The sequence below is a fragment of the Scyliorhinus torazame genome, chromosome 13 (genome assembly GCF_047496885.1).
Source record: "Scyliorhinus torazame isolate Kashiwa2021f chromosome 13, sScyTor2.1, whole genome shotgun sequence".
NCBI classification, from domain to species: Eukaryota; Metazoa; Chordata; class Chondrichthyes; order Carcharhiniformes; family Scyliorhinidae; genus Scyliorhinus; species Scyliorhinus torazame.
Window position 1 is genome coordinate 31,603,462 of NC_092719.1, and position 13,479 is coordinate 31,616,940.

At 48.7% G+C, this 13,479-nt stretch overlaps 1 protein-coding gene across 1 annotated transcript in view; it reads left to right on the top strand.

Moving 5' to 3' along the window:
- Window positions 1-12,647, top strand: part of lmf2a (lipase maturation factor 2a) — a 70,721-nt gene extending 58,074 nt beyond the window's left edge. Inside the window, exons 12-14 of the mRNA XM_072471245.1 lie at window positions 4,594-4,705; window positions 5,340-5,445; window positions 11,222-12,647. Coding sequence (XP_072327346.1) covers window positions 4,594-4,705; window positions 5,340-5,445; window positions 11,222-11,551 — 548 coding nt within the window. The 3' untranslated portion in view covers window positions 11,552-12,647. The remainder of the gene's footprint in view (window positions 1-4,593; window positions 4,706-5,339; window positions 5,446-11,221) is intronic.
- Window positions 12,648-13,479: the final 832 nt, after the last annotated feature.

Genomic DNA, 13,479 nt, shown 5'->3' on the forward strand with positions numbered 1-13,479 from the left:
TCACCCTGTTACACTGCGCTGCTTGTGGTATCCCTCACTGTGTCACTCGCAATAACTCTCGCTGTTTCACTGCCCTGCTTGTGGTATCCCTCACTGTGTCACTCGCAGTAACTCTCCCTGTTACACTGCCTGTTTGTGGTATCCCTCACTGTTACTCGCAGTAACTCTCCCTGTTACACTGCGCTGCTTGTGGTATCCCTCACTGTGTCACTCGCAGTAACTCTCCCTGTTACACTGCCCTGCTTGTGGTATCCCTCACTGTCTCTCTCGCAGTAACTCTCCCTGTTACACTGCCCTGCTTGTGGTTTCCCTCACTGTGTCACTCGCAGTAACTCTCCCTGTTACACTGCGCTGCTTGTGGTATCCCCCACTGTGTCACTCGCAGTAACTCTCGCTGTTACACTGCGCTGCTTGTGCTATCCCTCACTGTGTCACTCGCAGTAACTCTCCCTGTTTCACTGCGCTGCTTGTGGTATCCCTCACTGTTACTCGCAGTAACTCTCCCTGTTACACTGCGCTGCTTATGGTATCCCTCACTGTGTCACTCGCAGTAACTCTCGCTGTTTCACTGCCCTGCTTGCGGTATCCCTCACTGTCTCTCTCGCAGTAACTCACCCTGTTATACTGCCCTGCTTGTGGTATCCCTCGCTGATCCTCACAGTAACTCTCGCTGTTACACTGCGCTGCTTGTGGTATCCCTCACTGTGTCACTCACAGTAACTCTCGCTGTTACACTGCGCAGCTTGTGGTATCCCTCACTGTTACTCGCAGTAACTCTCGCTGTTACACTGCCCTGCTTGTGGTATCCCTCACTGTTACTCGCAGTAACTCTCCCTGTTACACTGTCCTGCTTGTGGTATCCCTCACTGTGTCACTCGCAGTAACTCTCCCTGTTTCACTGCCCTGCTTGTGGTATCCCTCACTGTGTCTCTCGCAGTAACTCTCCCTGTTACACTGCCCTGCTTGTGGTATCCCTCACTGTGTCACTCGCAGTAACTCTCACTGTTTCACTGTGCTGCTTGTGAGTTACTCGCTGTTACACTGCCCTGCTTGTGGTATCCCTCACTGTGTCACTCGCAGTAACTCTCGCTGTTTCACTGCGCTGCTTGTGGTATCCCTCACTGTGTCTCTCGCAGTAACTCTCCCTGTTACACTGCCCTGCTTGTGGTATCCCTCACTGTGTCACTCGCAGTAACTCTCACTGTTTCACTGTGCTGCTTGTGAGTTACTCGCTGTTACACTGCCCTGCTTGTGGTATCCCTCACTGTGTCACTCGCAGTAACTCTCGCTGTTTCACTGCCCTGCTTGTGGTATCCCTCACTGTGTCTCTCGCAGTAACTCACCCTGTTACACTGCGCTGCTTGTGGTATCCCTCACTCTGTCACACGCAGTAACTCTCCCTGTTACACTGCGCTGCTTGTGGCATCCCTCACTGTCTCACTCGCAGTAACTCTCCCTGTTACACTGCGCTGCTTGTGCTATCCCTCACTGTGTCTCTCGCAGTAACTCACCCTGTTACACTGCCCTGCTTGTGGTATCCCTCACTGTGTCTCTCGCAGTAACTCACCCTGTTACACTGCGCTGTTTGTGGTATCCCTCACTGTGTCACTCGCAGTAACTCTCACTGTTTCACTGCGCTGCTTGTGGTATCCCTCACTGTGTCACTCGCAGTAACTCTCGCTGTTACACTGCGCTGTTTGTGGTATCCCTCACTGTCTCTCTCGCAGTAACTCTCCCTGTTACACTGCGCTGCTTGTGGTATCCCTCACTGTGTCTCTCGCAGTAACTCTCGCTGTTACACTGCGCTGCTTGTGGTATCCCTCACAGTGTCACTCGCAGTAACTCTCGCTGTTACACTGTCCTGCTTGTGGTATCCCTCACTGTGTCACTCGCAGTAACTCTCGCTGTTACACTGCGCTGCTTGTGGTATCCCTCACTGTGTCACTCGCAGTAACTCTCACTGTTTCACTGTGCTGCTTGTGAGTTACTCGCTGTTACACTGCCCTGCTTGTGGTATCCCTCACTGTGTCACTCGCAGTAACTCTCCCTGTTACACTGCCCTGCTTGTGGTATCCCTCACTGTGTCACTCGCAGTAACTCTCACTGTTTCACTGTGCTGCTTGTGAGTTACTCGCTGTTACACTGCCCTGCTTGTGGTATCCCTCACTGTGTCACTCGCAGTAACTCTCGCTGTTTCACTGCCCTGCTTGTGGTATCCCTCACTGTGTCTCTCGCAGTAACTCTCCCTGTTACACTGCCCTGCTTGTGGTATCCCTCACTGTGTCACTCGCAGTAACTCTCACTGTTTCACTGTGCTGCTTGTGAGTTACTCGCTGTTACACTGCCCTGTTTGTGGTATCCCCCACTGTTACTCGCAGTAACTCACCCTGTTACACTGCGCTGCTTGTGGTATACCTCACTGTGTCACTCGCAGTAACTCTCGCTGTTTCACTGCCCTGCTTGTGGTATCCCTCACTGTGTCACTCACAGTAACTCTCCCTGTTACACTGCGCTGCTTGTGGTATCCCTCACTGTGTCACTCGCAGTAACTCTCGCTGTTTCACTGCCCTGCTTGTGGTATCCCTCACAGTGTCACTCACAGTAACTCTCCCTGTTACACTGCCCTGCTTGTGGTATCCCTCACTGTGTCTCTCGCAATAACTCTCCCTGTTACACTGCCTGCTTGTGGTATCCCTCACTGTGTCACTCACAGTAACTCTCCCTGTTACACTGCGCTGCTTGTGGTATCCCTCACTGTGTCACTCGCAGTAACTCTCACTGTTACACTGCCCTGCTTGTGGTATCCCTCACTGTGTCACTCGCAGTAACTCTCACTGTTTCACTGCGCTGCTTGTGGTATCCCTCACTGTCTCTCTCGCAGTAACTCTCCCTGTTACACTGCCCTGCTTGTGGTATCCCTCACTGTTACTCGCAGTAACTCTCGCTGTTACACTGCCCTGCTTGTGGTATCCCTCACTGTTACTCGCAGTAACTCTCCCTGTTACACTGTCCTGCTTGTGGTATCCCTCACTGTGTCACTCGCAGTAACTCTCCCTGTTTCACTGCCCTGCTTGTGGTATCCCTCACTGTGTCTCTCGCAGTAACTCTCCCTGTTACACTGCCCTGCTTGTGGTATCCCTCACTGTGTCACTCGCAGTAACTCTCGCTGTTACACTGCGCTGCTTGTGGTATACCTCACTGTGTCACTCGCAGTAACTCTCGCTGTTTCACTGCCCTGCTTGTGGTATCCCTCACTGTGTAACTCACAGTAACTCTCCCTGTTACACTGCGCTGCTTGTGGTATCCCTCACTGTGTCACTCGCAGTAACTCTCACTGTTTCACTGCCCTGCTTGTGGTATCCCTCACTGTGTCACTCACAGTAACTCTCCCTGTTACACTGCGCTGCTTGTGGTATCCCTCACTGTGTCACTCGCAGTAACTCTCCCTGTTACACTGCCCTGCTTGTGGTATCCCTCACAGTGTCACTCACAGTAACTCTCCCTGTTACACTGCCCTGCTTGTGGTATCCCTCACTGTGTCACTCACAGTAACTCTCCCTGTTACACTGCCCTGCTTGTGGTATCCCTCACTGTGTCACTCACAGTAACTCTCCCTGTTACACTGCGCTGCTTGTGGTATCCCTCACTGTCTCTCTCGCAGTAACTCTCCCTGTTACACTGCCCTGCTTGTGGTGTGCCTCACTGTTACTCGCAGTAACTCTCGCTGTTACACTGCGCTGCTTGTGGTATCCCTCACTGTGTCACTCGCAGTAACTCTCCCTGGTACACTGCCTTGCTTGTGGTATCCCTCACTGTGTCACTCGCAGTAACTCTCGCTGTTACACTGCGCTGCTTGTGGTATCCCTCACTGTCTCTCTCGCAGTAACTCACCCTGTTATACTGCCCTGCTTGTGGTATGCCTCACTGTGTCACTCGCAGTAACTCTCCCTGTTACACTGCTTCTTGTGGTATCCCTCACTGTGTCTCTCGCAGTAACTCTCCCTGTAACACTGCGCTGCTTGTGGTATCCAACACTGTTACTCGCAGTAACTCTCCCTGTTACACTGCCCTGCTTGTGGTATCCAACACTGTTACTCGCAGTAACTCTCCCTGTTACACTGCCCTGCTTGTGGTATCCCTCACTGTGTCTCTCGCAGTATCTCTCCCTGTTTCACTGCGCTGCTTGTTGTATCCCTTACTGTTATTCGCAGTAACTCTCCCTGTTACACTGCCCTGCTTGTGGTATCCCTCACTGTGTCTCTCGCAGTAACTCTCCCTGTTACACTGCGCTGCTTGTGGTATCCCTCACTGTGTCACTCGCAGTAACTCTCCCTGTTATACTGCGCTGCTTGTGGTATCCCTCACTGTTACTCGCAGTAACTCTCCCTGTTACACTGCGCTTGTGGTATCCCTCACTGTGTCTCTCGCAGTAACTCTCCCTGTTATACTGCGCTGCTTGTGTTATCCTTCACTGTGCTACTCTTGCTATTACACTGTGCTGGTGCACTAGCTCTTGCTGTTAAACTGCTCGATTTCACACGTTAAAGTATCCCCCTGTCAGCTCTTCATTTTTTAATTTTTTCCTATTTTCAGTTGTTCGATTGGTGCAAGTGGATGAGACCAAATATGCCTTCAGCAACAAACCCCCCACTTACATCCGGGCCCAGCTCTACAAGTACTGGTATACCATACATCAGACCGACAGGTGAGTGATTAGGCTAGTGCAACATACAGCTGCCAAGGTGAATGAGCGTGCTTGGTTCTGAGAGAATGAAAGTAGACACATAGTCCAAAGAAGAGGAGAGAACAGGTGGGGAAAGAAAAAGATCCTGAGGTTTGGGGCTGAAAGCAAGAATGTGCTGACAGCACCATGGCAATGGGGGAATGGGAAGGAATGAAAGTGTGTGTAATGTGTGTGTGGGGAGGGCACGTGTGCTGCAGTTGAGAGGGAGAAAATGGATGCATTGCTGGGGTGCGGAATGACAATTTGCCAGAGAGAGAGTATGATGTCAGTGAGAAAGAGAATGCATTGCTGGGGGAGGGAAAGATACATTTCTCATTCAGGTTTGAATAAGTGGATGAAGGGCTGTGGGAATGGGGTGTGGAAAATGTATGTGACTCACATGAGGGTAAAACCCAACGTGGATTGATTGGGCCAGATGACCTGTTTTCATATCGCTAATATGAGTCTCCATCTCATCTCGCTCCGCCCTTGCACCCTGCCCGCTCCGTCCTTGTGTCTCTCCCTGCTCGCTCTCTGCCCTTGCTCCCTGCCTGCTCTGCCCTTGCTGATTCGTACCGACTTCCCCTTTCTCACTCTCCAGCCTTTCTTCCCACAGCACCCTCAATGATTGGTGGACTCGTGAACACGTGGGCGAATTCTTCCCCTCGGTGTCTTTAGGAGACCCCAACTTGGAATCGCTGCTACGAGAACATGGCTTCAAGGTGAGGACTGCAAAGCACACTCTAGCTAACCTGTGTTGCTATATTTATTTGGCTGTCGGTGGAACATGGAGGGGGAGTTGTGGAAGCCTTGTGGTAGGCACACCTACGTGTATTGCTGTCCCTGGAAGGTGAAAGCAAATTTATATTGGCACGCTTTATCCAATGGAATGGACCAAAAGCCGTTGCTAATGTCCAAAACCGAAAAACAATTTGACTGGAGTCACTGTTTTAGCATTGTCTCGGGACTCGTGGCTACGGTGGGGGCTGCTACTGGGGTTACTTTGTTTAGTTCCCTATAATCGATGGTCAGTCGCTATGATCCATCGGGTTTCCTGACAGGCCAAATTGGGGCATTGTTCGTTGAGGCTACTGAACGGAGTGCGCCTTGGTCCAGTGGACTCTGAATAACCTTTGCAATTTCTACCTCTGCTTCTTGGGGGAAACCGTACTGCTTTTGGGGTTTGGGGTTGGGACCTGTAATGTTTACTAAGCCAGCGATCTTGCCACAGTCGTGCTTGTGCTGGGCAAAAGAAGCCTTGTGTCGCTGCAAAACACCTCTAACGTCTTTATCCTGACTAATGGCTCCTACGGCGCTAATTCTATGTGCGTAGTCTCCAACTGTGAGCGTGGCGGGGGCTCGTGCTGCCTTTGCCATTCTCCACACACATTTGTTTACGGGGTCGAACGATAGATTGTGGGAGCTCATAAAATCTATACCTAAAATGTGTTTGACTGTCTGGAGTAGATTGACTCGAACTACGGGGTGTTTGGTTTTAATGTTCCCTATCTGAATCGCTACAGGGGCTGTGATGTGTCCCTGCTGCAAGTACCCTGTAAAACTGCTGAGAGTAATGGTGTCTGTGGTGGGCCATGTGTCTCGTTGAAACATTGTGGAGGAGTTTAGCGTAGTGCAGGACCCTCCTGTGTCCCAAAGAAATTCTACGGGTGCCCCCGGACTGTGCCTGCCACTACCGTTCTTCCGGACTTGTCCCAAAGGGTGTCGCAGACCCAAGCTGGGGAGTCCGAACACCGTCAATCGGTGCCGTTCATATCTGCATTATCGGAAACGGGCGCTAATACTGTGAATTGGCTTGGCCCTATTCTTATTCAGGGTGCCTGTCTGCTGGTTTCGCTGCTGTTTCTGGGGCGTATTGCACTCTCGTGCGTCGTGTTCTAATTGTCCGCAATTGTAACATTCTTGGGATTTAGGCTGCTGTGGGCTGTTTCTTCCCTCATTTACCCATGCGGGGTTCTGATGTGTCCTAACTGGATGCATGTTAGCATCTGCCTGCTCTTCCTCTACTTTACCGTAGGCTGATTTTCCTTGAATGGACTGTTCCCAAGCTCGGGATAGTCTCTTTAGTACCCATTTCTCATTGTGGGTCTCGCCTGAGGAGTTATAATTTGCGCAAGCTCTCTGTCCTGCTTCGGTCACGTGAGAGACTAGGATTCGAGTGCATTTGGCCATATTGTCTGGGGTCAAATGGGCGCGGGCTATCTCTCCGAATACTGCTCTGAAATGAATCCACAGGTGTCCAGCAAACGCTGTTGGGTGCTCTGTTTTTTTTCTGCCTCCATTTGTTTAGGCCTTCTACGGGGTCTCCCTTATTGTAGCTGATCGCATCTAGGATCGCTGCATGCATTTCTTGGAGGGTGCCTCCTACATTTTGTGGGTCGGGAAGGGCTGCCACGACTGAGGGGTCGAGCCTCAAAACTGTGAGCTTCACTTGCTCTTTTTCATCCAGGCTGTACATGGTCGCCTGTTGTTTGACTCTTGCGAAATAATGGTGTGGGTCTGATGTGGGTAGGAACGGTGTTATCTTATCACACGCGTCCCTTAATTGAGTGACGGTTAATGGGGTTGTGTACAGAAAATCTGGGTCTCCATCGGTTGTGGCCCTGTGCTGTGTGGTGACAGGGTTCATAGGATTGTGCGGTCGGGGGTGGGGGTGCTTTTCTTTTCTGAGGTTTGTCCTGAGTACATGTGCCATGTACATATCTATGGGCAGTCTCATTTAACTCTTGCCATTCAGGGCCATTTTCCTGATCTAACTGGGGTCCAAATGTATTCTGGAAACCATTTTGTACAGAAAGCAGGGATGGAAGGTCTGCAATTTGCTTTCGGCATTTGGCGTGGTCTACCGAGCTCTGCCTTTGTTCCATTGTAGAACTGTGGAGTGCTCATAGGGCTGCTTTTAAATCGTTACATTGTTTCTGTAATTGCTCGACTTGGTGTTCTGTTTCTTCTCTTACCAACATCGTGCGTTGCGTGTCTTGGTAGGCCTTATCATATTGCGACTGAAAGCTGCTTAAATGGGGCGAGACAAGATTGGTGTGCCCGTTTGACATCCGCCATCTCCTTGTCCTTCGCCGCTAACTGTTCTCTAAGTTCCCTGGTAACTTTCTCGTACTCACTCACGACTCCCTCACTATCCTTATCTCTCTCTTCAATCTCTCTGCGGAGCGTCCTCACTACCTCCTCTGTGCCTCGCAATTGTGCCAAGCAGGACACGATTGCCATTGGCTTACGAGCTTTTCCTAAGCTTTTCTTATGAATCTCGGTCAGGTTCTCCCACCAAGTATGCCCTATACTCTCGGGACCTGTTTCATCGTTTGCACAAAATTCGCTCCAAAGGGGCAATCCTTTCCCTTTGAGATATTTTATAATTTCCTCTTCCCATGTGGGACACTGCCCTACTCTACTGGTTGCTGCGACCTCAAATTCCTGGGGGTTCATAAGGCGTTCCATTGCCTTCATTGCCATTTCTACTGCTATCTATAGGTTTCTACCGAATTTGGAACAGGGGGGAATAAAGTGGTGATGTAAACGGGTACGGCTTATGCTATTTTCCGACCTACAAAACTCCCGACAGTTTTACGCATCAAAATCTATCATGTTTACCTTATATCCCTTGTTAGTACGCATGCAAATACCACACTTCCGAATCTTGGTGATTTGATCGATATTGGTCTTACGCTTGTGGTTTTTACTTTTTCCAATTGGATTTCTAATTCAAATTTCGGTTCTCTTGGAGTGACAAAACCACTTCTAGGTCGAGTCCCATCAGATGTCGCTATATTTATTTGGTTATAAATATGGTGGTCAATATGATGCCTTTCTTAATCCTAATTATGTGTATACTTTCAGAGTCGCCAGGTATCTCTCGATACCGCCACCAGGTTCAATCCGAATACCGATCAAAGAGCCAATACACCAGTTAGTTAGTTCAAAGTCAATACTATTTATTTACACACACAGTAAGACTTACTCATGCACAACAGTACTACAAACTAAACTATCTCTAACGCTAACGCCTATACTTAACTTCGGGTGCCCACTCAGTCAGAGGAACAATGGCCGTTGTTCGGATCTGAGGCTGTTGGGTTTGAAGAGATAACAGGAGAACAGCTAAGGTTGTCCGTCTGGTAGCGAGCGTTGACCTTGAACTTACTTGCTTCTGGTGATGCTGGTGGATGGGTCTCTCCGCTTGAGAGCCGAGTCCAAGAGGCTGAATCTCTGGTGGGGGATCCTTCTGATACTTGGAGGGGCTTCGTGCACTTTTAGGCATGCCTTAAACTTGGTCCCAATTAATTGGGCAGCTTCTCGATCATGGTTATTGATCTTAACCAATAAAGGGGTGGGTGGCCGTTGGCCTTGCTTTGTTTGTGTCTTTCGGTTGGGGTACTGGCGTCGGGATGTCTGCGACAGTATCAACTACCTGAGTATTAGTCCCTTGTTCCTCGGAGATGGGCTATCAATATGTTAATCGGCCCAGAGTTTCGATTCCGTCTGCTGACTACTTTCCAAATATATATTCAGGCTCTGTGCCTGCTTGTTGTCTAGTATTGTCCACATTTCCCTACATTCTCTGAGCGTTCATTTTGTGTTCTGGAAGTGGCCATTCCAGATGGCTACACCTGCCAAAACTGTCTAGACAAACACTCGCAGAGAGGAACAGCATGGGTTAGACACAGAGTAAAGTTCCCTGGGACCGCCGGTGACAGCCATGTGCTGATCGGTTGCACACAGGCTACGGGTGGCTGGTGGGCACAGGGAAAGCGCCAATTGAGGAGGTAAAGCGGAAATGGTAAGAGGAGCTGGGCATGTGGGTGGGATGAGGGGGCTGTGAAGTGAGATTAGGCACTTGGTCAATGTAAAGCCATCCTGTGCCAGGGTGAGCTTGGTACAGTTCAGGGCCCAGATGACACTGGCAAGATATGTGTGAGACGTGTGGAGAGGAGCCGGCAAATCACGAGCACATGTTTTGGTCATGTTGGTGGGGATCTGGGGCTCGATATTTGAAACATTATGGAAAATTGTGGGGGTGGAGATGTCGCCAGGCCCCCTGGTGGCGATATTTGGCGTGTCGTAACTGCCGGAGCTGTTGGAGGGGGGGCGGGGGTGCAGATGTAGTGGCTTTTGCCATGCTGGTGGCAAATTCTACTGGAGTGGAGGTCAGTGTAGCCACCAACGGTGTCACTGTGGTTGGATGTTGCAGAATTCCTTAAACCGGAGAAGATTAAGTTCACCCTTTGGGGCTCAGTGGGGGGGGGGGGGGGGGGGGGGTCTGGGCAAGATGGAGGCTGTTCATGTCCCTGTTTGAGGACCTGTTCGTTGCCAGCCGGTTGGGGGGTGAGGGGGGAGGTTGTTATGGGGAGAAAATGTCAAATTCTGGGAATTGTTCTGTTTTTGATTCATTATGTGTGCCTGCTTTGAATAAAAATATATCTTCTGTACTGGAACTGGAGGACACCAGGCCCCTATTGTGCTACTGGAGGGAAATGAGTAGACTAGAAGAGAACAGATAGGCAAGAAACGCAGCAGGCAGGGTCGAGAGTCCCGTCAACCACGGTGAAGTGGAGTCCTTGCTTGAAGAAAAGGGAAGGTATATTGGAAGCATTAATGTAAAAGGTGGCAGAACAGATGTGATTGAAAACTGGTAGAATAAAATAAGTCCTGACTAAAAGTGGGATGGGAAGATACCTGATGAAGGTAACTGTGGGAATCAGTGGGTTTCTAGTGGATATTGATCGATAGCCTGTCCCCAGAAATGGAGATAGAGAAATCAAGGAAAGGAAGAGTTGGAGATGGACCAAGTGAGGGAGAAAGGAGGGAATGAAGGAATTTGGAAACAAATATAAGATGTTTTCCATTTCGGGGAGCGAGCATTATAGTGACATATAAAATATAAAGTGACAGTGATGCAGTCATCAAAGTACAAGAGTGAGGGGGAGGAGTTTAGGACTGAAACAAAGAATATTCCACATTACCCATTAAAAGGGTTAGCCTCGATCTACATGAGTTCCCATAGTGGCGACTCGTATCTGGAAGAAACTGGTTGTAGTCAAAGGTGAAGTTGTCCAATGTAAGAATAAGTTCAGCTCGGTGTAGCAGAGTGGGAGTGGATAGGGATTCTTTCAGTGAAAAGTTGGTATTCCTGCAGGATGCCTAGAAGATTGTTGGGGGGGTGGGAGAGAGAGAGAGACAGATGGAGGAGCTAAAGGGACTGGAGGCCATTGTTCAATAGGAAACAATTAGGCCCTGGAAATTGTTGCCAAAGTGGTGGGAAGCAATAAAGAGTTGTGACAGGAAGAAAATTTGTGGGGAAAGAACAGACTGAAATGTGGGTCGAACAGAGCAGTCTTTGTAGATCTTAGCTGCACAGTAAAACTCTCTCTATTCTTATATCTAACCCACGTGGTGCATGTCCTGTACCTGCCTGTCTGTGTCACACCTGCCACACGTTCCTGTCACTAACTATTGTTTCTCTCACAGGACAAAGTGCCTCCGAAACGGACCGTGAAAGATGTCTTGCCATCCATCCTGAAACTTAGCCGGGAACAGGTGGAACCCTACTCTGGGGAGCAGGTGGTCTGGGGCCTGTACCTTGCCGTGTTGTTCATCTCCCTGCTCAAGGCCCTGACAAACCGCAAAGCCAAGGGGAGCCAATTGAAACCTGGTTCGAAGAGACCGGAGGGCAAGGATGTGAGCGGTGGCGAGGAGGTGGATGCTGATGGGAGGAGGAAGGAATTTCGACGGTCAGAGGGAAAAGTGCGTCTTCCCACTGAGGAACAGTTGCGAGAGAATGTTCGCAGAAGAAAGTAATCATCAGAGTCTTTTTTTTACTGATTTATATTTTTCTATTATATCTAACTCTCTCCCTCCGATTTCTGCTGCTCTTCATTTGAGAATGAAAGAGGTTCTATTGCCAGACTGCGTGTCAGAACTACCAAATGATGGATGTGATCCCATCTGATCCTAGGCTGCCATTTACTTGGGATCTAATGTGGGACGTAGAAGCAGACTGGTTATTTTAAAAAAAACCTTTATTAAATCTCCTCTGAACCTTCTGTGCTCTTTTGGGAACAGTTGTGATATCTTTATCCCCTCAAATCTATAGTTTCTATTCCTGGAATCAATGATGAAATTACACTGAGCGTACTGTGGCTTTAATGTATTTTCTATAATGGAGATCCAGAACTGTACACAGTTTTGAACTGTGGGCTAACTAAGTGCTTTGTATAACTTTATTACCTCTTTTTACACTAAGTTGTGTATTTGATTGAAGGATTTAACTTGATGACCAGATTGGAATGGTTCAGTGGTTCTTGAATCAGGAGTTTGTTCAATGCTTTGGTTGGTGTACCAGTTGCTTTTTGTATATTGAGTGGGTTTGAGGGTCGCTCCCTTTTGAAGACCATCTCAAATCTTTCACTGACCAGGATCATGTTGTTATATATTCCGGTGATATGCCGTTGTCATTCTTGTCCCTTCTCCTCCCCTCCCCCAATCGAATCAGGTGTGATTCGTTAAGGTTGCCCGTCAAACTCTGACTCTAAACGGTCAGTGTTGACAGCCTGGTCAGGAAAGGTGCTGCAGTGTTGCAGTTCTGCCTCCAGGTGTCAGTAACCTACCAGGAAATCCATCTGATTCCATTGTGTTCCAGTCATGGATTCTAGCTTGATTCTGATTGGACTTGCAAGTTTCTCATAGTTAATTCTAGCCATGTTTCTCCCTGCACGCACTCAGTCAGCATGTTACAGATTTTGGTGCTGATTCCTGGGGAAATTGTCTTGTGTGCCATTTAATGGGTGCTTGCTGCTCTCCTGATCCAATTTAATTTGAAAATTGTCCGTGATACTCTGTGCTAAAGATAATTGTCAAAATTCTCCTGCAATAAAAAAATCCCTGCTCTAAAGTATTCAAGTTGTGTTGGAACTGTTTGGATTCTGGTTTTGTACAATTTTATATGCAAATTTCTTCAAGTTCAGGGTCTGAATGTAAGGTCCCGGAGTACTTGGGGGATGTTTGGAATCCTAGCATGTGTCAAAGTGAGAAGCTCGGGCTGAATGAGCCAATGTCTGAGGTGCGAATCACAGAAATGTACACTATCTCTGCATCAACACTTCAATTATAAACTTCTCATCTCCCCACACTCCTGGACCCCTTGTCTATTGGATGATACAATATTGCCTCACTCCTCCAGCAGGCATTGCTTCCTGAGATGGGTAACATCCTCTGGTTTTCACAGTGAATGAAGAAATGGCATAGCACCCCATGTTTCTGATACCTTTTGAGCAGCGATCAAAACTTTGGTGAACGCACTTAAAGCAATTCTGTGCCCTGAAAGGGAGAACTGCAAGTGACCCTACTTTCAATGATGTATTGTTTACTGATTACAACAGATGTACTGCTTTCCAGTAACCATACTAACGACAAGACTGGGGTGAAGGATTTTCTCTAAATTGCGTCTGCTGTGTAGCAAATTTTTTGTTTTCTCCCTGCTCTGAATTACTCTTCTTCACCATCCCACCCACTGTTGATTATTCTGTTCTAAAGCTTGGTCCCCGACTGTTCGCACTTTATTCTGGCTGACACCTCATTATTACACTGAAAGAGACCAAGAGCTCCCTCCCAACCTCCCTGAAAGAACTTATTTCTGTGTTTGCATTCCCCTGGGCACAGGACAGAGTCCGAGCAGCCGTTCCTGAAACAGTCCATTACTCGGATGTAACCCCACTGTCTGAACAGTT